The 27,192-nt window shown below is 34.7% G+C and overlaps 1 protein-coding gene across 4 annotated transcripts in view; it reads right to left on the reverse strand.

The window, feature by feature from the left end:
- LOC106708859 (fasciclin-2) overlaps positions 1-26,954 on the reverse strand; it is an 86,139-nt gene extending 59,185 nt beyond the window's left edge. For 3 of the 4 annotated variants that reach the window (XM_014500452.2, XM_014500467.2, XM_014500459.2), the window contains exon 1: positions 26,480-26,953. In XM_014500452.2, coding sequence (XP_014355938.2) covers positions 26,480-26,546 — 67 coding nt within the window. In that variant the 5' untranslated portion in view covers positions 26,547-26,953. Of the gene's footprint in view, positions 1-26,479 lie in introns of all 4 variants that reach the window. The other variant, XM_014500443.2, reaches the window with a different exon arrangement.
- Positions 26,955-27,192: the final 238 nt, after the last annotated feature.

The raw sequence follows: 27,192 nt of genomic DNA on the forward strand, positions 1-27,192 counted from the left end.
CAATTAATTTTACTTAATTGGCTATACTCGTAATAGCTAATGAAGTTAAAGCGTCTAGACACGCAGACAAAGTAAGCATTGGATCCCTCGGTCGAGTTCAATTCGTAAACGATAATTCGCTGACGAGGCATCAAGGCAGGCGAGTTACACTCTAATTGTGCAAACAAAGCAGCTCCAACGCTCAACGATTGTTTACGAACATTGCCTTCAACTGAAATTGAACTCTGAACACTGTTTACAACAGTAACCGATATTCCTTTACTGTTGCCATTCATAGGAAATGGGAAACGTTGTAAATATGAAACTAAGTGATGCTGCCGAAAGACGTTATTGAAAACTTTCACCTGTTGTTTGAAGAATTTATGTTTCCGGGTTGCGGTTATGAAAGAGCAATCAATTTTTAAATTCTGTTTCTGCATTTAAATGCATACAATTTAAATAAATCAGCTGTACAAGTTGTTTACATATTCTTTGACTTAATTTAAGTTTGCTTAAATGAAAAACCGCAATGATGGTGATCGATATTCGGTACTGTACAATCTGCTAGTTGCATACGTTCATTCATAGTTTAATGAAAATGTGAATTTTATAATTTTTTTTTCATTAGTAAGCTAGTCTTAAAATGAACAGTTGTACATATTACATTTCTGATCTTTTTAACTTCAAGCAAATTTGACAATGTAAGCAAATCTTACAGCTTGTTTGTAAAAGTAGGGTATATTGTAAAAGAATTGACTAATGTTCATTTGTTCACAAAATTCAATATAAATCCATAACATCTGTGTAACTTTAGCAAGTTTTTATCGTCTTCGAAACAATGGTACTGGCCATTTGTACTATAGTTATTGGTAGGGATTAAAACAAAACTATTCTGATTTACGAACCGTCGACATGTGTTGGCAGAATGTTCACCACTTATTGTATCAAAATTTGAGGTTGTTTCTGAGGTAGCAGGAGCAATGAACTCTGTGGATATTAATTAGCAACACTCTTGTGTAATAGACCACTACTCTATACTCATTGATAATTACGTTTAGATACCAGCCAATTTCTATTCTTAAACTCTAGTTTAAGAAATGGAATGGAATGGAAAATTGTTAGGATTATGTTTTCGCTGTGAAAATTTTTACAACACAAAAACGCAAAATCATATTGTGAAGTTTGATTACTGATATCTTTTTGAACCGCTTTGCCTTCAAATATCTGCAAGCTTTCAAAATTTTTTGGGTCATGGATCTCGTATCCTATGCAGGTTATTTTGTAAGCTTGTCTTGTTGTCTTAATACTTAATACTATTTACCATTTGTTTTTGTTAACATCAAAAAAATTCTGAAATTATGGTTTTTTTGTTGGACCTCTACCTACGTGATGTATCTAATGACGGTCTTATTGCCGTTACTCTTGCGAATTCATGGGTAAAACCAATGTACACTTAAAAGAGACAGGTTCAAAATTAATGGTTTTAAAAAAACGATTTGGCAACGCATGGGAGCAGCCAGCAACAAAGGCGCACGTGTTTTATCTGAACCAGCGCAACTTGCCCGAAAAATTATTACCACATGTTGCAAATTGCCACGCAAAAAAAAACCTTACCTGAACTGTTGTACTCGATTGAGACATTTTTATAAAGGCCTTTTGTACTACGATACGATTTAAAAATAACTTAGAAATAAATTTTTGCATCCATCATGTGTGAAGATGTTATGTTTTATTTATTAATTTCACATCTAATAAACATAAATAAATAACCGTCTACAAAACTAAGTTAGTGTATAAAAGGTAGAGTGGATCAAAGTAATATAAAACTAATAAAATATGTCGATATATCACATAATTGCCCCGTCTAGTACAAATTGTGATGACAGTGGTGACACACTGGGTGGTCGTATCGCCGTCGGCAATAACAAGCAAACGATCGTGTAATTACATCACTACACGTGTCTATGTTCTTACCACCGACGACGTTTCTAACTATCTATTTATTTATTCAAAATACAAAAGTCAATGACAGTATAATTTCATTGAACGATAGATTTTTTATTTAGCGATCTATTTCAAGTAATTGCTGACGCTTGTATGTCATTAGTACGTCGTATGAAGAACTTTTTATTGATATCAGTAAGTCGGTAATTTTACAGATTATAAACCTTGTAAATGATTACTTGAATAAAATACTTGATATATTAGTACAACTCTTTAAACAGCATGAGATATAATTTATTATTTAAGGACTATAAAATAGAAAGATGTAAATAAATAGATACATCGTATTACCATAAATTCAAAGTGGAACAAAATTCAGTATTAAATTTGTCGGAAGCGGCGAAACGTAATCCCGATGTAATACTTACCTGGCAACGTACGATTGGCGAAATAAATTGGAACCGAAATACTCGTAAGTAAGGTCTAAGCAAGAAGGAGCCTTCGATAAATTTCGTTCAGAAACCGCTATCACCGCTCCCGCGCGGCGGCGCCGCTTTAAAAGTTTACTTGTTAGAAATTTCCGACTTCGCCTTGCTTTGCCAGAAAGCTCTTTCGGTACAAATTGACCTATCAATTCATAGCTCCACTCGTATCCGAATATAAGGATTGGCGAGATAATATTTTATATTACGACATGTTGGCGCCTTAAACACATGTTTAGGTTCGTTGAGAACGTTTCAACCGAACCGCTCTATAACGGTTACATGATTCACAAGAAAATATTTTTAATTGAATGGAATAATTCTCGTTGAAACAAATGGTTACTGCAATGTACAAATAACAAAGGCATTCTATAAACTTATTGCGAAACGAGAATTTATAATGGAAGAAGAGAGATTTATTGAACATCTAAGTAATAGTAACAGTTAATTTATTTTCCTTTAATTATACTTTTGATATTCATATCGTAAAGCCCAAAATAGTTAGTAATTATAATAGTATTTGTTTCCTTCATTTGTTACAGATTTTGATCTTCACCTTACATTTAACTTTGATTTCAAATGTTGCTTATTAAATAAATCAGCCATGTCCTTAAACACGGTACACCCGGTCATTCACCGGTAAATAAAATTAATCAGGTAACATGTAACACTCCAGAAACTAATCCCCATACCAATATACACTGAAATTACATTAACACGAAGTTTACCGGAGAAATTTCAAGGCGCAAATCAAATCTCGTGCAGCAGTGAAATTTCTAATTAACCACCGAAACACTCGAGTTATTAGCAGTTAATTTTAACCTAAATGATATACCTACATCAGCCGCAACTAAGCAAAACTCCGCCGAATTACAATATTTGATCTGATTACGCAAACCTTTGTTATACAATTAGGGTTAGTAATTACCCTGCACGAAATTAGCAAGTATTCAGCTGATGTTTAGTTTGCTGTTGTTTGATGAATAGATAATAAACTTGCGTGTTTGTGCCTGAATCGTATTTAGCATAATCTTTTAAGTTATATATATGATTGATTAAATTTAAATTACATAAAGAATGTTCCGAAAAATGTAAGCTCTCATTACTGGGTTTCGAGTAAATACTTCAAGTGAATATTTTAATACGCTTTTAGGGTTTATGAGATTGAATGTGGATGGCTATAAAGGTAGAGGAAGACCAAAGAAAGTATGAATGGATTGTGTAGAAGAAGATATGCGTAAGAATGGGGTAAATTCAGATATGACGGCTGATGGAGATGTATGGAGGAGTAGTACATACTGTGTCGACCCTCCATAGGGATAAGTGCAGGTTGATAATGATGACGACGATTTTAGGGCGCACTCTCGTAAAACCGCATATTGTCTGTTACGGCGAATCAATTAAATCAGAAATATGCACTTACGTGACATCTGGAATATTTGAGCAAGTTACACAAAACAAAAAAAGAACTTTTAACGAACAGGGCAATACGTGTGTACTTTACACTTCGCTACGAGAATTTATTGAGAAACTTCTTCAAAACGGTTTCAATAAATAAGTACTTGGAACATTACGCGGGGCAAAGTTAAGCGATACACCGCTTACGCTGACAACGCGACGGAATATATTGCCTCTTACGGACTCCTCGGGACGCTACATTGTTCATTGAGACGGAACTTGTATGTGCAATTATTTAATATATTTAAGGAATTTATAATTAAAGCAATCTACACAGATAGTCGTAAGTCTTTAACGCAACCGCCAGAGATACCAACAGTTCTCTTTTAATCATTTCAAAGCTTAATTTTAAAGGCATCATCATCAGTCGCCTAAAATCAATTGACAATATCATTGAAAGATCAGCTTCAAACAAAAACATTATTAACTACACTACGAGAACGTTTGTGAGTGTAGAGTATTAATTTCGTTAACTTAGCATCTCGTTGCAGGAGCATTGTCCGAATTTCAACACAACACTAAGCATTCTATTAAAAGTGGTGTAATGACCTAGTTCCTTGCAAGCGTTCAGATTTATAGATATTTTAAAAGTATTCGACAAGAGATGGGTATCGCTTGTTCATTGTTGCCGACTAAAGATGATTGACGTAAGCGCCTCGCTTCAACTCATTCATTTTGTTGCACGGATTGAAACGAATTTAGTTTTAATACGACCGTATTTAACATTTCAAAATGTAATTTTAGTGACTTTCATAACTTTTTGGCCAGTGTTTTTAAATATGTTTCGCAAAATCAAATTATTGTTAAATTGATTATTTACAAAGACACGTGTCAATTAAGTTTAAAGTTTTAATATTGAACATGCTCGTAAAAATTACAAACTTCAAATCCTCGTGCAATACACATAAAGAATAAAAAGCGTAGCTTCAAGTAGCACAAATAACGATCCCAAAGCACTTGTAGCGACTTAAGTCAAAGATATTTTTAAACAAGCTTATCTTCCTTCTTACAAGTGGTCTGATAACAGGGATTACGGGCGCATGCCGTGTGTATTTACGTACAAGCTCATTTCATATAATGGTGTACTGTTTCTTACAAGAAATTGTATTATTTTTAAGATAAAACTTTGTACAAAGAACATACAATCAGGTTAAATTGAAATCTTTGTATGTATAATTTTAAGCAGGTAACGAAGAAAACTAGGTAGATTTTTTAATCTTTTTTTTACTTCGACCGGGCGTAATTAAAAAAAATCTAGTAAATATAGCCTATGTTGCTCAGTGATAATAAAACTTTCTTATGGCAAAGAATTTCTGAAATCAATCCAGAATTTTTTTAGTTTTATAGCAAAATTTTAAGGTTTTACTATTTAGTTAAAAATAAAAATAAATCTATCAAAGACGCATTAGGTTAGAAAGTTATAAACATTAACAGAATTAATATCCGTTGAAGGACATTGTTCCAACCTCAATATTTCAGTTAGCACGACATAAACAGGATTATAGACATTCAATGCCACACCGTTTTTCGTCGGATTAGTTGATATTAAAATAGAATACTTTAAAAAAAAACATGACACACCTTTAGCGATGCAACTCGGACCAGATACGTTCGAAATCGACATGCAATCAAAGCTTAATTACAAACATGAACCATGCGTCCGTGTAACTCCGCTGGTTCTGCAAATTGCAGTTAAATTAGTCTTCCGAAGCTGCGACGCCGACAGAACTGTCTCCAGACTAACATGCACTACGAGCTTTATACTAACATAAATTGCTCGATAGAAATTATACTAAACTATTGTTTTCTAGAGAGTGCATTATTGAGTGGTTCCAATTTTGTAAGTCGTTTATTGATTTATATTGTATCGGCCTCAATTGTATTTCTATCTGGTTCTTTGCTTCATTCATTCAACAAATTCAGGTGGCCGCTTGCTCGTTTGCCACCCTTAAACAAAAATGATTATTCAACCATATTGCCAAAGTTATTAAATCACATCGTCTCCGTCTCAAATCACATAAGAGCGTATTAACATAAATCGTCGGTGTTACATGGAATCGTGCTCACAACAACTACATAATACCAAGTTGCGCTAAGCTTAATATAGCATTAATTAATGTAACAATTTATTAATAGCGGTAAACGACTTAGAAGGATATTTGCTTATCACTGACCTCCACACATATTAAAAGGTTCAACTATAGTGACCCATGACTATTACCACAAACAACAGATTTTTTATTTGTTTTAGTTTAGGGGTGATAATTTTCAATTAACCCTTATCGCAATAATGCAAATATCTTCAGATGAATTTAGATTAAATGTTACTTTGATATTTGATGTTTGATAAAAAAAAGTTTTTAAACTAAAAAAAGATTACTGTTGACCGTCCTCTCTATGTTAGTACCGAATTATATTAAATTTTAGAATCTTATTTCCTTAAGTAATTTCTTAAAGATTTAAATATATTTTTCGTTTCTAACATTAAATTTACCAGTAAATATTCGATTCACAAATTCAAATACAGATTATCAAGAGCTCTGCAGTCTAAGAAAATATCAAGGGGAAACTCGAATACGTGTTCTGAATAATTTAGGATACTAGTACATGCAGGCTGCCAACTCAGTTCGACCGAATGTACTAACGGATGTTTTCAGCAGACTTTACCCGCAATAGCCTTATACGGAGTGTTACCTCAAAAGGAAATAAGATCTGCAATCTTTACACTTTTACCACCACAAAGTAAATGAGATCGAGCATTATTTCATAATATGTCATGAGATTTTAAGGTGTTTTGAAATACATATTTTTCTGTTTTATACGAAGTGGACTTAACCTAACCTCAATAAGTTTCTTTTATCATAGTGCTTGATTCTTATAAACCACGATGTTATTTAACTTTAATGTAAACTATTAATTTGCACAAAATTTTTAAATCAATCATCCGCGGTGTACATTAGCGACGCGATATTAACCACGAACAAGCACAATTACTTTCCCGCCACAAGCACCTGTTATTAGATAACGTCAACTGTCGCGTACACTTTGCAACACCAGCGAACCTAGCGTATGATTTATGAACTACCCGCAAAGATACCGCAGTAAAGTCGGACCGCATGAAAATAAGAAAGGGACCGTATCAAAGGCAGTAAGGCATCCCCGAGGGTAACCTTTATTTATAACCCTCGCCTTTGTTAGAAATATAAATAGTTCTCGCTGAAGCCAATGCGATGCATTCCAGACCACGATATTGTGAGAATTAATGACGTGGTCAGTTAGATTAGGGAAGTGTTGAACGGTTTTGGCGCGAGATGCTAAAAGGATCGGGCGTAGCTTTCGTTTGCGGAACACTAACGTAAATTGGGAAAGTACTCGGGGGCCGCATAAATTGCTCTCAAGTTCGTACAAATCCTTTTAATACCACTTGAGAGAAAATTTCGCGTTACTTCCCCTTAATTTATTTAATGGTATTTGTTAGATGTTTTTTTTATAATAATTTGCAAAATTTTTTGTTTAGAAATTAGTCTCGGTTTGACGTTCGAATTATAAAAAGTACAACATTGATTTGTCGTTTTAAAGTCTCATTTCGTGTAGAAGTTTAGAAGCATGATAAAGTATGTACGGTTCCAAATAAAACTACTAATACATAAACTAGAACCAAGTAAATGCAAGCAACTGACTCTACCGAATGGCCAGTTTCTTAAATATTTATGTGTTAGTGTCGAGGGAGTAATAACCCTTAAAATGAATTATGTGCATAATTCATAGCGCCGTCTCTGTTCTAGCTTGCTATATTTTTTTTTATTTACCGACGGGGAGTGCAATTGTTATATTATTTAGAGCCGCAAAGATTCATTTAAAAAGTTAAAAAAGTATTTAAAAATACATAACGGAAAATCCTTATGTATTTTAATAACCAAGACAACGTATTTTTTACGTTACTGACATAATTTAACCTCTCATTAAAATAATACTAAATAATCGAAGTACTGTAGTATTTAACCATATACCTCACACCAATCTGTATTTGTATAGCTTGTAAGTTTTAAATAAAGCTAAAAATTTATATTTTACAAGAAAGTATCAAACGAGCTTAGTAAACAAACCCGCTATAAAACTAATTTTACACCATTAACTATGCACAAAGTTGCAAAGAACTAACAAACGAACAACTTATCAGAAACATGAAACTTTGTGTTGCCTTCTTCAGCTCATTAATATTTTTTTCCCAATGATATTCTTGTGTATGGATGATACATGTTTTAATCGTTTGAATGTATATTTAATAGTAATTATTCTGCTAAAATAATTTGACTATGATGTACTGCCGTAATAATCAGCCTAGCATGAATAGTTGTAACAAAATTTGTTTGTGCAGCGCCCTCTATCGGGCGTAAAGTACAAAAAAAATCTCATACTAATTTTGACATAATTGACGATGACAATAAGAAGGCTATAGTCACAAATATTCTTATTAACTAAACATAAAAAAAGCTATTTTATTTCTTTGTTATTTCGAACTAACTGTGAGTTCATCTATATTAAGTAAACAGTTAAATATTATTAGTCTTAAAAATATGTCCGTACTCTTAATTACATCGACAATATTATACATACATGAACAACGTTAGTTGACATATTTTAAACATGGGTTCAATATTTATTTGAATGTGCACTCAATTGTTTTACATTAAGTTGATTATGACAAATGATATGTGTTTGTCCACATTGGAGCGTAAATACGAAACGTTGAATGCGGGTTTATTGTTCGATGGGTGTGCGCTATTTAAAGGGTTACAAAATTTTGTCAACATTATATAAATTATTAACTTACAATTCGGCATAGCGTGGGTATTAAAGAAATTAAACTGCTACAAAGATGTGAACTAATCAACAGTGAGGCCCAAAATTCGATCTCGATTTTCGTTTATCCACGGAACATTTTTATGCCTTTGTTAATTTAACCAAACTAAGGACCTCAATAACATTTGCCAAATCCAATCTATCTTCTAGAAAGTGAACGATCTATTTTTGTACAATCATCAATTATCTTCGGATCGATTATTGGGTTCGGCGTAACTCCCATTTGTCTGAACTACCTACCTACAAGCCGAAGATGAGTTTCAAAGTACACAAGTAGGCAAATACTTTAAAAAAATCGTTGAGTTTTCGTAGTGTGATGAAATGTACCTGAAACAAAGTAATATAAAATTTTATATACAACATGTTTTCAGTTCTTTTACAAATTGAAAAGCTTAATTGAAACGTCAACGCCACCTGCTGTAACGCATGGTTACAGGATGTTTGTTATTTTAGTTTTCGATATTTGGTACCATTTATTTTTATGAAGTGTAAATTACCGTGGAAACGATTGCTAGGGAATAACACATACTAATCAGCTGTCGTAATCTAAGTTTTAAATTATATCTACTAAAAAAATATAATTGTTTAAGAAAAAAATTATTTTATGATAATAAAAGCTGTACTTGATAATTAGAAATTTTAATATACAATAATTATTAATATACAATTAAAATTTCTAAATGTTTTAACTTACAATAACGATTATAGTGTTACATATTGTGATACTAGATTGAAGGATTTCGTGCGATATAAAGTTTTTGTTCAAATTTTTAATAAACAAATTAATAATGCCACCGCACAAGGTCCCTATTCCAAAATACGTAGGAACAAGCGGCACACAAAAACAAGATATATTTTCCCCATTTAATCCGAACATTGAAGAATAAAACGAATAATTTAATAAATTATAAATATTGTAAGATATTTGATGCAAAAGTATTTTAAAAGAATTAAACTAACAGCGAAACGTGAATTTAACTCTACTTCATAATAATCCTCGCTGTAGTATAAACTCAAACCGAACGTGAATAAACAAAATGTCAGACGTTCCGCAATGACGGATGGAAAGAGACTGCCTCGAGCAGCAGCGCATACTTCCTTATAAAACCTTTTTTTTGTGTGGCTACCCTCAACAGTCCTAACACGGCCTCTCCTGACATGAGTCCGTCCTCGGGCTCGTTCTTCCAGCATCTTCAACACTGGAATTCGTCTGTAACAATGGCATAGAGTCTTTCGATACCAGCTCGTTGGCAGGCGCGATGCGGGCGCGCTGCTCATCGTCAGGCGTTGCACTGGCGCGCTGCTCGGCAACAGGTGCTGCATTGGCGCGCTGCTCGGCAACAGGTGCTGCATTGGCGCGCTGCTCGGCAACAGGTGCTGCATTGGCGCGCTGCTCGGCAACAGGTGCTGCACTGGCGCGCTGCTCGGCGACAGGCGCTGCACTGGCGCGCTAGACAGGCACCGCTCAGGCGCGCTGATTGTAGACAGGCACCGCTCAGGCGCGCTGATTGTAGACAGGCACCGCTCAGGCGCGCTGATTGTAGACAGGCACCGCTCAGGCGCGCTGATTGCAGACAGGCACCGCTCAGGCGCGCTGATTGCAGACAGGCACCGCTCAGGCGCGCTGATTGCAGACAGGCACCGCTCAGGCGCGCTGATTGCAGACAGGCACCGCTCAGGCGCGCTGATTGCAGACAGGCACCGCTCAGGCGCGCTGATTGCAGACAGGCACCGCTCAGGCGCGCTGCTTGTAGGCGGGCGCGGCTGTGGCGCGCTGCTTGTAGGCGGGCGCGGCTGTGGCGCGCTGCTTGTAGGCGGGCGCGGCTGTGGCGCGCTGCTTGTAGGCGGGCGCGGCTGTGGCGCGCTGCTTGTAGGCGGGCGCGGCTGTGGCGCGCTGCTTGTAGGCGGGCGCGGCTGTGGCGCGCTGCTTGTAGGCGGGCGCGGCTGTGGCGCGCTGCTTGTAGGCAGGCGCGGTGCACACAGCTACATAGTAGGACACAAGACCCGACCAAATCTGCATCTATATCAATAATGGTGTCCTCGGTTATTTGATCATAACTCTTTATGGTTTCAAAACATTCGACACATGACCATGGGAGCCATGACATCAGTGGCAGCCCGCAGTATGCCAGATGCTGAACGTCCCGCAGTCCGTTCAATGCCTTAATTCACAAGACCATGTAGGGCAAGCGTCCCGCAGTCCGTCCTCTACATGATATTAATGGCAAACGGCAGTTTGTCAGTCGTGAAGATACCCTAGAAGCATCTCCTGATACAGAGCGTCTCATATTCCGTTCACAATCGCACATCTGCAGTTGGGTATCCTGCAGTCTACGCATCGCAGAGCATCTCGACAATACATGGACAAAGCAAACTGAACTAATAAAGGGCATCGATGACTATTAAGACATAATGACATACGTCTGACTCAGGTAATGGCTTAACACGCTCAGCGCAACCGACTAGCCTTACAAGTTCACTTTAAAATGAAAAAATCATGTTGGCATGTAACGTGTTAAATCTTGCCACGACTCGGCTTTACCTGACCCTTACTAATAAACTGATCGAGGTATTCAAATTCAGTATTTAGTAAAGAACACATGTTTAAATTAAATGAAAAGTCTGATGTTGACTTATTTGGCATCAAAACTTGAAATATAAAAATATTGGTTCGATCTTACCGCAGTACAAATTGAATAGATCGCGTCCACAATCCTGTCTGCTGTGAAATACACAGACAGCGCGTGAGCCTCACTGCCCACATATTCCCATGCAGAATAAACGGCTTAGTCCACGCTACCCTTGTTTCGCGAACACTGGTACGACTTTGATATCGACTCATCTTGCTATGACTACAACGATTATCACGGTAACGATCTGACATTTTTCTCTTTGCATTTATTTTCACGAAAATGCAAACACAAACACAGAGTGAGCAAAGTGGATAGAATCACGTGGATCCTATCCCACTTCTGATGTAAGATATTTGATGCAAAAGTATTTTAAAAGAATTAAACTAACAGCGAAACGTGAATTTAACTCTACTTCATAATAATCCTCGCTGTAGTATAAACTCAAACCGAACGTGAATAAACAAAATGTCAGACGTTCCGCAATGACGGATGGAAAGAGACTGCCTCGAGCAGCAGCGCATACTTCCTTATAAAACCTTTTTTTTGTGTGGCTACCCTCAACAGTCCTAACAATATTGTAAAACCTATTTCCACTACTTACTGCGTATAAGACAGTTTTAGTTAATGAACAACAACAAGACAATAAGACAGTCGAGTGAAGATCTTTAAAATTAATTCCACTTTATGTTCTACGGACGAATAAGGGTTTTATTATAAACGTTAAAGAAGTTGCTCGTTAATTAGATTAATTTACGTTCGCAATGGGTGTCTTACGCAATTGCTTCGTAAAGTGCCTCGAATGGGCGGAATTAGGCAAGTTTTGAAACTTCGATGATAGATCATAAATTAAAATATCAATTATCGAGTATCTTGTAATAAAATAAGTCAATTAATAAAATATCGAACAAATCGTATCAAGTTGTTATTAAATTAAGCTTACATTAAGTTTTAATGCTAGTTAGATGCTAGGGCAATGTTTTCAGAGGGACTAGCACGAATTTTCGTGTCGTCATCAACAGAATTAGTATAAAATAATGTGCAGTTCCTCTACCGGGCGTAAAGTATACCAACAAATCTCGTACTAATTTTGACATATTTTGTCGATGACGTTACGAAAGCGCGTATCGCGAATATTCGTGTTAGGTTCTCAATGCCAATAATAACCGAAATTCTACAAAGACTAAGATAATGACAAAGAAAGGCACTATGGGATTAACATGTCCTAAAAGGCAAAAATCCTAAAAAAAAAAAAAAACAGATAAAAAAAAGATATTGACAAGCTTAGTCTCATATAGTAAGTAACGAAAGAGATAATTCAAAAGTGAAAAAAGTAACAAAATTTACAAGACTAAACAAGCAAATTCCCACACGAGACACTAAGCAGAACTTTCAACTTGTATACGCGTAGACAAACACAAATTTTCCTGAAGGCACTTGACCGGCTTGGCTGGCCCCAGTGTTGCAAAGACTCGTCCTGGGGCCATAAAAAACAAAACACTTTGGACTCGAGCCAGCCACCACTTCTGACTCAACCTCATTGAAAGAACCATTTTAAACTTGAAACGGCACCACTTGAATCCGTTTCGAGTAACGAAAATATCTAAATAAGTCTTTATTAAAAGGTCCGTTTACATTACCCTGCCTTTTTCTCGAGAGATGAAAGACGCTCAGATAAACATTGGTTAATTAATATCCGTTTTTCAACCTCTTCAGCGCCAATAGCAAATATTTTTGTTTTAACAACATAAAGTCAAATAAAAGGGACTTAAAAATCTTTCGTAATTTTCTATACAATCAAATCTTAGGTTATTAAAAATGCTTTAGTTCATTTACATTTAATGTTTAATTTAGATACACTTAAAGACGCCATCACCGTCACTCTATAAGGTACTAAAACTCTTCTGTATGAAGTGATAGTAAAATTATAAATTTCAGAGACGTTGTAAAAATAAGAGCTTGCTGTAATAAACAGCACAATACATGGTTTTATAGCGTTCCGCATTGCGAATAACCTCATAACTGCCGTCTAAAAGTTAAATGAAATCAACTAACTTTTTTATATCCAAGATATCAAAATTACGTTTTATACACAAAGCATCTTTACATCATTTCCACCGAGTGAGTTTATTAGTAAAGCATGTTAACACTATTAAATCAATTAATCCTGAATAACTAACGACGATTTTACCTTCAATAACGCAATCGAAAATTTCACTAGTTCCGCAATCTTGGTTTATATTCAAATTGTGATTTAGAAGAGCAAACCATTGAGATAGCTTAATTAAAATTATTTTATTAAAAATAGAAACTACAAAGTAGTCAGAAATAACATACTTTAATTTCATTTCTTATCAACGTTTAAGCGGAATAACTTTTTCAGCATCAAAAATAGGGGTTTAAATTTCATCCGCATTGTAAACGTCCGCGTTAGATTAATTCCAAAAGGGAAGATTTACGCGGGGCATTCACAAAGTTTTTAATTTTATTAAAAACCCTACTTGTACGGGCGGCGGTTGTCGAGATTGGCCGTGCTGGTCCGGCGAGATACCTGCACTAAAAATAGAATAATACCACTCAGAATAAAGAGCTCTACATTTCATAGCCCACTTTAACATTGTCGTTTTATTGTTTAGAATCCGAGAGAGCGCCGCGGACCGCTTTTTCCACACATTCGCATAAATGCTGGTAGAATTTTGCGGTCAAATTTCTTTCTCTGACCGTATTATTTTGCTAATTGTACTAGTAACCGCTCGCACTCAAGAGTACACAATTGCGTCTTTCATTAGCATAATTCTAAGTGAGAAGAAACATTGCGTCTTGTTATAAAATATCAAGTTACCAACTGAAGCTCAAGACCACTTGAAATATGATCGAATGATTAATTATTATTAATTTTTAATTATTCTGTGATAGCTGAGTGGTTTTCGTCTTTGACGTTGCTTTGGATGAACTATGTACTATACATTTTTTAGATGCAATGATATAAAAGATATCATTCTTGCAGTTCCCTTCCATTGTTACGGATTCCCTATTACCCTGGATCATAACAGTTTCTTTGTAACGAGGCCTTTATATTGTTTCGCCTTTTGTCGTACCATGACGTAGTAGGGTATAATATATTATAATCAAATGTAGGATATATAACGAGTTGGGGTTCATGAAGTAATTTAAGTACCAATAACCTTATGGTTAATACTTTTTCTATACTTAAAATATAAAGAGTAAAGATTTGATTGTATTCTTAGTGAATAGGTTCCGAATCTACTGATCCTATTAGAAAAATTCTTTCACTGTTGGGAAGCTACACTATCCCTGCATGACATAGGCTATATGTAGTACTTCATTTTTTAATAAATTCTGCGCGCACGAAGTTGCTGTCAACTATTTGTAAAGTATATTTCTAAACAACGTATGATAAATTAAATTCGCCATTTCTGTGTCCAAAATTTCTGTTATATTTAAAATGAGATTGGTTTGGTATTTGCATAGAGCAACATACATATACTAGTATGTTATATATTAATAAGTTTTTTTTATTTAAGTGGGTACAATTTATTTAATACCCATCTTGGATTTTTATCACAAAGGGAATCGAAGTAAAACAATGCACATAATTCATTTTGATGCCCATAACATAATGGTGGTAGTAAAAGTGATATACCGTTACATTTATGAGGCGGTCCAGTCAAAATCCCCTACGTAACTAAGTCTTACGGAGACAGCACAATGGCTCCTGAATGATCTCCTATGGAACACCCTCTATATCACGCGCGCCTTTGTTTACTTCCTTTGTTTTTTTCTCTTTGTGTTGTTAGTGGTCGTGCGGTTGATAGGTAAGATAAAACCTGATAATACATAACTATAGCACGGAAATATCATATTACATCAAATAATGTCAAAAGATCTTATATTTGTTATCTAATAAGACAAGTATTATTTATTGGATTCAGTTTTATAGTTTAAATAACTATGTTTTAAAAAGTTTGCGTTCCATATCTTATTTGAGTCATAATGACATGACATTGCCAAATATTTCTAATGTAACAGTTTAAAATATGTACCTCACTAGCTTTTGCCCGCGACTTTATCCGCGCGGAAGGTAAAGGTCTAAGTTTTACCTCTGGTTAAACTTTTTTTGTAGTACAGGGTGACAAACGAGCAAACGGCCACCTGAATTCGCCGAAATGGCGAAGCGACCGCTGTCCATAGACATCCGCAATTGCAGATGCGTTGCCTACCTTTAATCGGCGGAGGAGGAGACCCACAAAAAGAGAATATTTCCCCTTTCTATGCATCTCTTCATCCATCAAATCCACTTTCCCTTCCCGTTTTTCCTTATAAGAAAATGGGAAGGGAAGGAAGACCAAAATTAGGCCTCCGGCACCACACACGTCAGACGAAACGCAGAATTACTTCCACTTCTCGTCTGTCTTTGTGGTCGTGGTATTGCACTGAGCAAGCCAGCCCAATCGTGCAACAGATATTGTTGTTGCTGGCGTCTATCACTTTTAAATGAAGGTATGAAAATTATTTTTAAATTTCAGAATCTGACAATTACTTTATGAATTGCTATATTTTTAATGTAAATACTTTGGAACCTTATGAAACATGAACATAAAGAACTTTTGATAAAACCAGAAAGCCCAACTTCCCCCACTTTCTTAACCGCATGAAGCGTGGTGGAAAGGTTGAATCACGTTTGAAGTCACAATAAAACGTATTAAATAGCTCGGAATGTTGCTTCCTCTCGTCCTTCATAAAAACTGAGACACGCGTCGAATCCCAACGCAGGTATATTGCATAACTCGTATAATCCGCTTTAGAATGCTTTGTTAAACTTTTTTTAAGGATTAAATTTTAATAGTATTGAAGCGTATTGTAATTTTGTTTGTAAGTAAAGACAATAATGTTTTTTAAACGATTACTTAATTTTTTTAGTAAATACTTTCAAGGAAACATTAAACATCATCTCGAATGTCTTATATTTCAATTAATAATAACAAAATCATTGTCATTTGTAATTGTTCAACTACATAAGGTCGTCTTACAGCATATCCTAACACTGTTTCTCATGGAATACAAAGAAAAATATGAATGAATTTTCAACATTTTGAAAGAGCCATCAAAAACAATAGAGCGGTTCGTAACACGTGTCTACATTGACATCTTTTTTTTGTAACCTTCCGTTCGTAACAAAAGACCATCTGTCGGGTTGATACGTAACTAGTGAATTTAGAATACCCGACTGTATGCCTCATTTAGTCACAAAGCCAGGCCGGGAATGCGGCCGTGGCGCATCTGTAATTGTGGCAATTAAGAAAATGTCTCCTTTAATTTACAAGTGACGATGAACCCACGAAACAAAGCTTGAAACAGGATTTGTATCATACACAGTGCTACTGAGAGATTCTCTTCGGCATCACACATGTCTGCTATTTCCTTATACATATCTTTAATGTACAAACTCCCTTTGAGGAATTGTTTTAGCTATGTTAAGCGGTAGCCAGCGGGCTTCAAGTCTAAGTCACCGTAGCCTAGCCGTTACAGACCTATTATGCTTTATTAATTAAAATAGTATTCAAAATATTTCTGGACGTAGTCGGCTCTAAATCAAACTTGTTATATATGGGAGCCCGTTTCTATACCCGAAACAATACATATAAACAAATCATTATTGAAACGACTGTATTGTATTTCAAATTATATCAGCGCATATCCATTAGGGCTAATCAAAATTTCGAGTTCCTGTGACCAGCGGGCCCTTGTTGTCCCCTTTATTTGCTGAGTAATATGATACGTCATCCACACCAACCACCGACCACCGGACGTACTCCTCATTAATGTCAATAACGTTGCCCAAAGCAGACGACACTTATTAACACATTCACTGCCACTGACTCAGTAAAGTTCACTTTAATATATGAAAGTCATAGTAGCATTGAACGTGTTTACAGTTGACTCATACTAAAAAGTGAAATGATAATTTAACAAGCTCAATGAAAGTTTAGGGCGAAGTGCGATCAGTCATTTACTTAATGTTTCTAACGCAGTCATACATAATTACATTTAATTTTATATCAAACTAGCTTCTTCCCGCGACTCCGTCCGCGCAGAATAAAAAAAAAAAAAAGAAAACGGGGTAAAAATTATCCTATGCTATTATTCTAAGCTACCTGCCCACCAATTTTCAGTCAAATCGATTCAGCCGTTCTTGAGTTATAAATGGTGTAACTAACACAACTTTCTTTTATATATATAGATGTGTTGCGCGTTGCGTTATATTATGAATCTCTGAAAGGGAATATAGTCTGGTACTAGCGCTTGATTTCATCCTTCAGATAAGGCCTAGGCTGCAGATAAGGATAAGGGCAGATTGCCGTGCCAAATCATTTTTGCATTAATAGAAAAATGTTGTAGTTAATATTGTGTTTTGTTCCTACATAGTTAAATTGTTATATTCTTGGCTATAAATAATTTATATAGAAAAAAAAATTAAATTATTTTGCTACATTTTCACATAGAAAGTAGTGTGCAAATTTCATCAAGTTTAATTTTAACAGATTGGAATTCATTGAAAATGAAGTTCTGATATTTTACTCTTGAAATGACTGAATCTGTTCTTTCTTGTTTGTAAAGAGAAATAAATGAATTGAAGTTTATTCGCAGTTTAACCGCTTGCGTAATTTTTACTATTGTGAATATTAACTCTATTTTTGTGTAAAACGTACCCGAAAATTAAATGTCACAAGGCAAAACTTTTTAATGTAGACGTAGACGAAAAAAACGAATTAGTATACGTAATAACCTGGACTTTATTGCTCCTTTATAAAATATACGAATAGTCTCTAACTACTAACAAATAATTCAGCGCTTAGAGTGTGATATCTTTAGATCTGTTCTACCCCGTTTGTAACGACTGTTAAAGTAATTTAAGTTTAAGTTAAAACAAATACGACAAGACCTATTTAATGATAGGTGTAATTATTTACGGCTCACTAGGCTTTAAAGTAAAACAAATGTTTTACAGGCTATTTGTATGAATTTGTATATATGTCTTTTGCGAGGTTCAGACTGAGCTCCACATGTTTACACAAGGCCGGAGTCCTTTTGTTATATCCTGCTAAAGGGTTATCTAAACAAAAGAAATTCAAGTCACTATGCCAAAGGAATATTTCATAAACGCGCTTTGTATTTTCAAACGAATATGTATCGCCTTGTATTGTTGTGTTTGTCATAGTTATAATTTAAGTGCTGTAATGTATGATGAATGTTGGAGAGAAGCTAACAGTTACTTTCTAATGTAATTGCATGTACCAATTTAGGTTTTTTGGTACAGGTAAAGAAAATTTACTGTATGAAGCGAATAGAATAGGGAGAGAGTTTTATACCAAAAGAACAATACATTGAAAAAAAAAATTATTAAAATATTTCAAGTTACAACTAACTTAGAATTTAGCTGTAGATATACTCAGCATGGAAGTGTATCTATGAACACAAGTGTCTAGATTCATCCATACAAATGTAAATAATACAGATAATAATGTCGCAATCTTAGTCGTAGTCTATTCGTTCCTTAAAACCATATTATTTTTAATTATGTTCCAATGTTATATTAACACCATACTGTATGAAGTACCAAGATGCGAATCAATTTGAGTTACATGGAAACACTTATGCGATATCTAAGTAATATGCGGAAACGTCGAAAGTTCGTGAACCTTGTTTTGAGGGTGAATGTGGGTTGAGTACAAGCTGGCGGATTGCCAACGCCTTTATTCGATGATGATAGAACAATCATGCAACTTGTACTAAATTTTAATAACAATTGTTACTTTTATGCGGAAGAAAATAACAAGACGCCTTTGTAAAATGGGCGATGAAAAATATGCTTCCAACATACTTAGTTGTTTAGGAGCAACAATTCATTACAATGTAAATTTTACATCAGATATTGAATTAAAAATTTACGCATTTGCTAAGCCAAAGAAAGGTATTCTATTTTATTATACGAGTATTACAAATGTAAAATTATACCTAACAATAAAATAGGTTAATACTTTTTTAAAGAGATCCCAAATTCTAATCAACATATCAGCAATGCACGCGAAATCATTTGTACATCATTGATATTTCCCTCATTTTCAGGTGCAGGACGGAAGTAAAATTTTCATGTCAGCTGCACCGCCCGAAATGATGCTTTGTTAAAAAATATATATCAGAAATCCAATAAATATATAAAAGAAACCCGTGGGCAGTAACTAGTTTATTTATAAATTAATTATGTGAGCGCCATCCCCGTTCGGGTAACGTTCTAACTCAATTTAAGTGATGGTGGAGTTTGAATTGTGTTGTCCGTTGCATTTATCGGACCACTTGTGGACCAAAATAACCGCAGCCCGGAACGGTAATGAATCATAAAATTTTATTCTTGTAAAATGAGTCGAGGGAGATTGGTTAAAAACTTGTTATTGCCCGAATTAGTAGGTCAATAATGAATTGATCTATTATAAATTAAGGTAAGCTAATTAGTTTCACATGAAAAGATTGATTTGGTTTGCGAATAGATGATTTGCAATCTTTCTTATTAAAGTTCTATATTGATCGACGTTGTTGGTATAAAAAACACTTTTTAAATAATTGACACTTTTGAAAAGAAAAATTTTAATAGTATCAAAGTCGATATATAGGTATGATCGTTTAAGAGTCTTAGTTGTTCGCGTATTGTTAAAGACGAGAACAATGACCGTACAGCGAAATGCAACGGTGCAGCCCCAGCGACGGAACATCGCAAGAAATCGCAAGCACGAGCAATTACAACGTCTGAAACAATGGTGAGAAATACTAGAGGCTTAAATATATTCCATCTGTGGGAAAACAAAGCAAATTATCACATTTCTCCTTTAAGTATTGTTTGCTCACAGCTAATTTACTATGTAAAGATATAGCTGTAAGTAAATATAGAGTTTTATTTATTTTAGAGCCCCACAACAATAGCTGACATATCAATAAGTCAGCTGGACAGAAGAAAAAACTAGCTTTGTTTATTGCAGTTGCTTGCAAAAGTTTCGTTTATTGTCGTTTAAATCACCCCGATTTATGAATCAACTGTGGAATACGTACAAACTTCGTTTATTTTTGTATCAATTTTCATCATAAAATGCGGCAACCCTGATATACTTTTGTTTTAAAACGTCAAAAAACGAAACGTCAAGGTCCGCGGGTCCGCGGCCAGTGACGGCCAGTCTGTCGTCAGTCCGGTTAGTTCGACACAGTCTGTTTCCGACGCGCGATGCCAACGCGCTGGCAAACCTGTCTTTAACTGCAACGAGTTTTATGAAACTTAAATAACAGCTACTGTTCTATAGTTTAGAATACAATATTAAATTGCGATTTTTTTCGTCGCCCCGCAATTGACTATTTCATTCTACAACACTTTCTTCTGATATGGGAAGTAAATTATTATTTCTGTAATAAAATAAACCAACACAAAATAATCCTGGCAATGTAAAAATCACATAGTAAAATATTACGACGTTGGAGCTTGTATTGTTATCAACCGACCTCTTAGAGAACTTGCATACTTTTGTTCTGAGTCACAGATCTTGTTTATATTAACAGCATCTAGTGGACACAAACTTAAATCCTTCAAGTCTTCTTGGGAATTAAGAAATTACTAGAAACGACGAACTAAAAATATTAACTTAAAATCTGTTGTTCTACTTTACCAAAAAAATAGGCGTACGTATATTAACCAAGCATGTCTAAGATTCGAGAATACGCTAAATATTTGCCTCTTAACCTTTTCTTATGCAGGGCAGTTTCTTTTGACCGTTTAACTAGTAAATGTGTCAATGGGCTTTTAAGAACATATATGTAAACGTCCTTGTACCAGTGAACCAATAACTTCTTTTTCTCTTTGTGGTTACTTATAATATTAGACCTCATAACCAGCATCGTTTATTTCATATTACATAGCAACACGGAATAGTTGTCAATGATTCCTAAACGAAAGAAATTGATGAGACGTCTTAAGTTATTAAAACAATCTAGGCACTTATAAATAATAGCTTAATAATCTCTCTAACAACTGACACGAGTTTAATATCACAGTAATAAAACTAACTTCAGTTTATTACTGCGCTCACTTACTAAATTGCATGCTATGTGGGCGCAATTCATAACTATCGCTGTGCGGTTAATAAAATAAACTATAACAATAAATATAATCTTACCAACAATAATAGCAACCAAAACAAATAATTAAAAATAGAAAACGGAACAGGAAACCCTATTTTACAATTAAAACTACACAAGCAAAAGAAAAACAAGGTAACAAATGTACAAACCGGGGAGCGTAGGGTCCGGTTCTAACAACAAAAACTCGACACCTGAGTGAAATTGTCGGGAAAATATTCGCAATGTCCCCGCTTCCCGTCCGCTGCAAACCGGTTAGGACACGATAAAGCCGGTTATCAAGAATTCAGAAGCTGTACGAAAGCGATATTACTTCGAGATGCACTCTGCAGACGGAAATTTACATTATTGAAAACTGGCTAGGGCTGGCTTATTGGCTTAATGTGTCATAATTCAACTCTAAATGGAATCAGCACGAGCCAAATTAATTTTATCGTCTACTTTCAGTGAAAGTTTAAGAGTTTTACCAAAAATTCTGACCGTGTTGGAAATTTAACGGTATTTCTAGGTGATGACATCAAATTTGTATTTTCAGTCCACTTTGTACATAGATAACCAGCAAGAATAAATTTAAAAAACCCAATTCTCTCTGCCTTTGCAATCCTAGATTTTGTCCGCGACTTCGGCCACGCGGAAATCTAAATCACTTTTGAAATAAGTAATTGCTCTTATGAATCATAATGACGTCACGACGTAATAAATACAAAACGTAAACCATAGTGGAAACAAGATATGATAAAATTGTGTAAATAATGACTAATGTCTTATAGAATGAAATTGTTTAGAAATATCATAATATTTTCATTAAATACTGTAAATGCAATAAAAAAGAGAATGAAGAGAAATACGATGTTGACACGAAAAATATTATCCTCAGAAAGAAAAATAAACTGTAGTGTAATGAGATCATATTCTGCATTACCATATATACAGAAAATCAGCGCATAAACAAACAGATAATAAGAATTTTTAAATCGAAAAACTTCAAGATAAGCTAGGATTTATGCAGTAGACTATTTTCATTGGTTACGGTAAATGCGGTTGGGATGCAAGAGACCGCTTTGCGCAAGAATATTACCTAATCTTATATCGTTAAAAGTAAGCGAATTCTGGATTTTGAACATTTTCCTAAATTTTTTCTAAAAATATCTTTTGTAATGTTTGATTGCATTTAAAAATTATACTATACCAGTATTATAAACCTTAGAAGCCATGTCATTCATATTGTAGTGCGGCTAAAAAAATTACTTACATCATTTATTCTATTGGTTCCTCTCAATTTGTCAAGTACATTATTTTCTTTTGGCCTTCTTGGTGTCAGTATCAATAGAGAACATTATTGTCCATTTATTCACCATTATCAACAGTGGCTTTCCGTTTGCTTTTAATAAACACATTCAACCTCTTGACCTCGAGTAACCTCAAGCCAAAAAATTTAAGACACTATTGTGACGACGTATTACCGTGATCACTGCTAGATAAACCTACATTTGAAAACCGGAGATACAGCAATCTTCTTCTTCTTCTTCGTGCTTTTCATTCCGATGTGTTGAGGACCTGCCTCCATACCGCTCTGCCCTCGGCTTGTCTTATAGACCAACGGGTAGGTGATCGGCCCCCTGACCTTTGGCCGTGTGGCCAAAGTAACTGAAGACAGTAGCAGTTAGCGGATAATCTAATGTTGTGTATATAAAGCAGTTTACTTATAAATGTTAAAAGATATTACTAGAACATATAATTTGATCAAATGGAAACTAAAACATAAAAAGAGATTTTTTTATTTCATCTTTATTAATGTTATAAGGAGCTGGACATTTATATAAATTCATCTTGAATAAATATTTGCGTTCATCTTTCAACAGCCTTGAAATGTATGAGTCACGTCGCGCATGTTATTAGCGCAAGGAAACAGTTATTTTTCAATTTACATACGGACGAATCGTACATTTGGCGACCTAATAAATATCAACCAATCCATATAAATAAGCACCAACGACTGCTGCCCCGAGAGGTAGGCAGAGATAGATACAGATTTTCATTTGTCATGGCCATGACACGCGGTTTTCCCATTTTTTCTCTTGTCTACAAAACTACATCGTTAAGTAAGTCTTTTTGTGAGATTTAAATATGCGAAAAGTTTTTTAATGCATGCTATTTAGAAGGTTTGGTTCCACTTTTTTAGTTCTCAAATGTCAATTTTTTTTCTTTTAATTATCAATGCTATTCCTCATAACCTCAGAGTGTACAATATTGTTCTAGTTCTCTAGTATAAAAACGTGTCGATGTAACATATTTACGCAAAGATAACATATTTCACATTCGATAAATCGAATCGCATATGTAGGGACTACCTGCTTCACAAGATAACATATCTCTGGATATCAGTCACCAACATAAATAGTAATGCACGACATTCTCTTATTCTGATTTAATTTAACGCGACTTCACGCAAATGAAGTATGTAAATAATAAAGTAAAATTTACGAGCTACTTTAATAATTTACCTCAGTAGATTATGGTTTGCCGTTTATCTCAATCAAGTCTAGTAGTAATGTAGCAAGAGACGTCTTTGAAATTATTTTTATATAAAATGTAACTTGCTAAAAATTCTGCTCCCCTGGTACACTGACCCCTGTCACATTCACCATCTAACAACCGAATAAGAATCACACACACAACCTTTGTTTACAATTCCTCTGAGATGTGTTCCTGTTTTTTTTAACTAAACATGGTTGTATAAATTATATGATATAGTTAATCTATTTCTTATAAAATAAAAATGCTTTAACTAATTAATTTAGAAAGCAAACATCAGATTATTTTATAGTGGAATACTTTATGAAACTGCAGTATCATTAACTTTATTTTACGTTTGATTTATTGTATTCTGCTTGTAGTTTTACGATGCTGTGTACCAGGGCATCATACCACGTGTGCGGTAGTTATGTTGTCACGTAAGTGGCCCAGTACGTGATGAGAGTGATGTGTGTTCGTGTGATTCATCACGGTGACCCACATCACAACTACACCGTTACTATAAAGTGTATACTTTACCATTTTAACGAGGCGCACTCCGACCTTTTTTTTTAATTAAAGCCAGCGACGCACTCATGGTTGCATTCTTGGAAACGTAGCACAAAGTTGGAATGCCTTACCAAACATGTACCAAATGTCTGATATAAGACTCACTAATGCCAGTTTTCCTTTTAAGAATATTTTTCTTTAGGCCTTTTAATCACTGCATAAAATTTGCCAGTAACAAGTTAAAAATAATTACCAATAAGTCACCAATTTTTGTCGTGGGATAAAATAGAGTTATCGTGTGCGTATTATTGATTTGGAATATTACGAAGATATAATTTTCTTAATCTGTCGGCGTCAGTTTATAAAAGTTAATATCCTGTAATGCAATATATACTGTCGTAACTGATATTCTTTTAACTAATCTTAAGAAATCCAAACAATTGTTAAGATTACTAGACAAATTTTATACAAACGAATATCTCCTGAAGAACGATGATATCTACATAAATAGCTAGCATTGTTGTCATTATGACAGCTTGTGTACGCGTTAACTGCAAACAGCTAAGGGTAACGACACCACTGATGCGTTCAATTTGCATGTATACCGCATTAGAGCGAGATTCACGCAGTTGCAACAAGCTTGATTGGAATACAATATAAATTATTACGACCTTTGCTCTTTGTTTTATTGGATAAATATATAAATATTTCTCATTATTTAAATAGTATTGTGAAATTAATTTACATTTCAGATGCAGTTAGAAAACTTTAAGCCATCTTAAATAACGTTTGACATTTCATAATGACAAGATATCTGAGGTCACAAGACAATGAAGTGCAAGGTTCTTCACTTCACAATGCAGATAAAATATAACACAATTTATTTTGTAGATTTTTTCTACAAGAGTGATTGTTTAGTTCGTTTTAAATTCAGTTCTTCCAAGGATTAAATCCAGAAGCTGTGCTTTAGTCAAATCAAGCATTCTCGTTTTATACTCAAGCTCGGTGAACATCCCAGTGTCGGTACTTTCTTTCACTAATAGATGCAACCATGACTGTCAAACATAGAATGGATAAAATATTTTCGAAAATTTATCTTTTCATGAAATTTGCATGTAAAATTACAAAGCGTTATCATACGCGGAGCAATCATTAGTCCATTATTCAAATTGCTGTTGAACAAAAGAGCGGATGCGATATTTCCATTCGATCGATTCGCTGGCGTTCGGGTGAGAAAGTAACGCATGGACGCGTCCAGAACGAATGTGGCAGAATTCTCAATTGTTCCAGGAAACCTTGTTCTGTGGCCGCGCCGCTGTACTGCCCTGTTGAACGCCTAACGGACGGCAACGGTTTTCGCACAAGCCTCCACACTTTCGTAGTTTGATCTTGTATATCGTTTTAATTTTGTAGAGACTATTCTTTTACAGTATTGTCTTTTTTTGTAATATAGGAGAAATTTATTAAATATGTTATTAACAAAATAAATATGTAATTATATTCATCGATTAAAAAAATTAATCTTGAAGCTTATGTGACTTAACTATACGTTAATTTTTATTTGATTTTAAGTATGACAGATTAGAAAATAGTTTTATTATAATAATTTAAGTTATTATTATTTACATATTAAATCGACAAAGGTACTTAAATTACTCACAGAAAGTAGTTTTTTTTTTTTAATTTATCATTTGGTAATTTTAGTATGTTATAGACTAGGTAGGCATATACTTTACATTCTAACCTCAAAAGAACATGTATGAATCATGTATGTTAATTTGCAACTTTCAAAAATTTTCTTATTTGATACTTTTTATTTGGAGTCATCTCCACAATCAAATTGCGTATTTTGATATTAAGTCTAAAACATTGATGTAATATTTTAAACAATAAGTTAAGTACCTGTTATAACTGCCAAGAAGACCGCTAAAGCCGCCACACCTGTCGCTCTTACTCGCGTGGCCCTCATTTTGTCTCTTTTTCACACGATACTAGTTTACGTTCTCATAAACAAGAAAAACAAAAGATATTTAAACCAGAGTCTTCAACTGCCCTTGTCCTTTGTTCAAAAATAATTAAGTATTACACTTGCAATTTGTTACACCTACGCGGACTATATTGTTTATTTGAGATCAAGTAGATAAAAGGTAATCCACAAAATTACACAACAAAATGTTCTTAATGTTTCCAAACTGTCGAAAATAATGTTTTTCTCAATTGTTCACTCAAGTTCATCGTGATGCTTTACTGCGATTAAAGATTCGAAGAAGTAAAGAATGTCAAACTTGTTTCGTATCGCAGTTTCTGTGCGACGACAGAGCTGCGTACGTCCGTTCTACTCGAGCGCGAATCCGAACTGTTGCTACATAAGCGACATGCCGCTGTGACGAACGAATGAGGAACTACAGGCGCCGCCGCCATAGCCATGCGACTTGGACTTGGATGGAATACAAAATTTATTGCAGATTGGAACGTTAATTTCAAATAAAAAACACGATTATATTCATCATTATTGTTAAAAAACAATTAAAAAATATATTGACAATCAGAGTTTTAGCTTAAAATAAGTTAAGTTGAATGTGCGGCTTATTTAGTAAACTTTCTATATCTTCAAG

This window comes from Papilio machaon, chromosome 14 (genome assembly GCF_912999745.1).
Source record: "Papilio machaon chromosome 14, ilPapMach1.1, whole genome shotgun sequence".
NCBI classification, from domain to species: Eukaryota; Metazoa; Arthropoda; class Insecta; order Lepidoptera; family Papilionidae; genus Papilio; species Papilio machaon.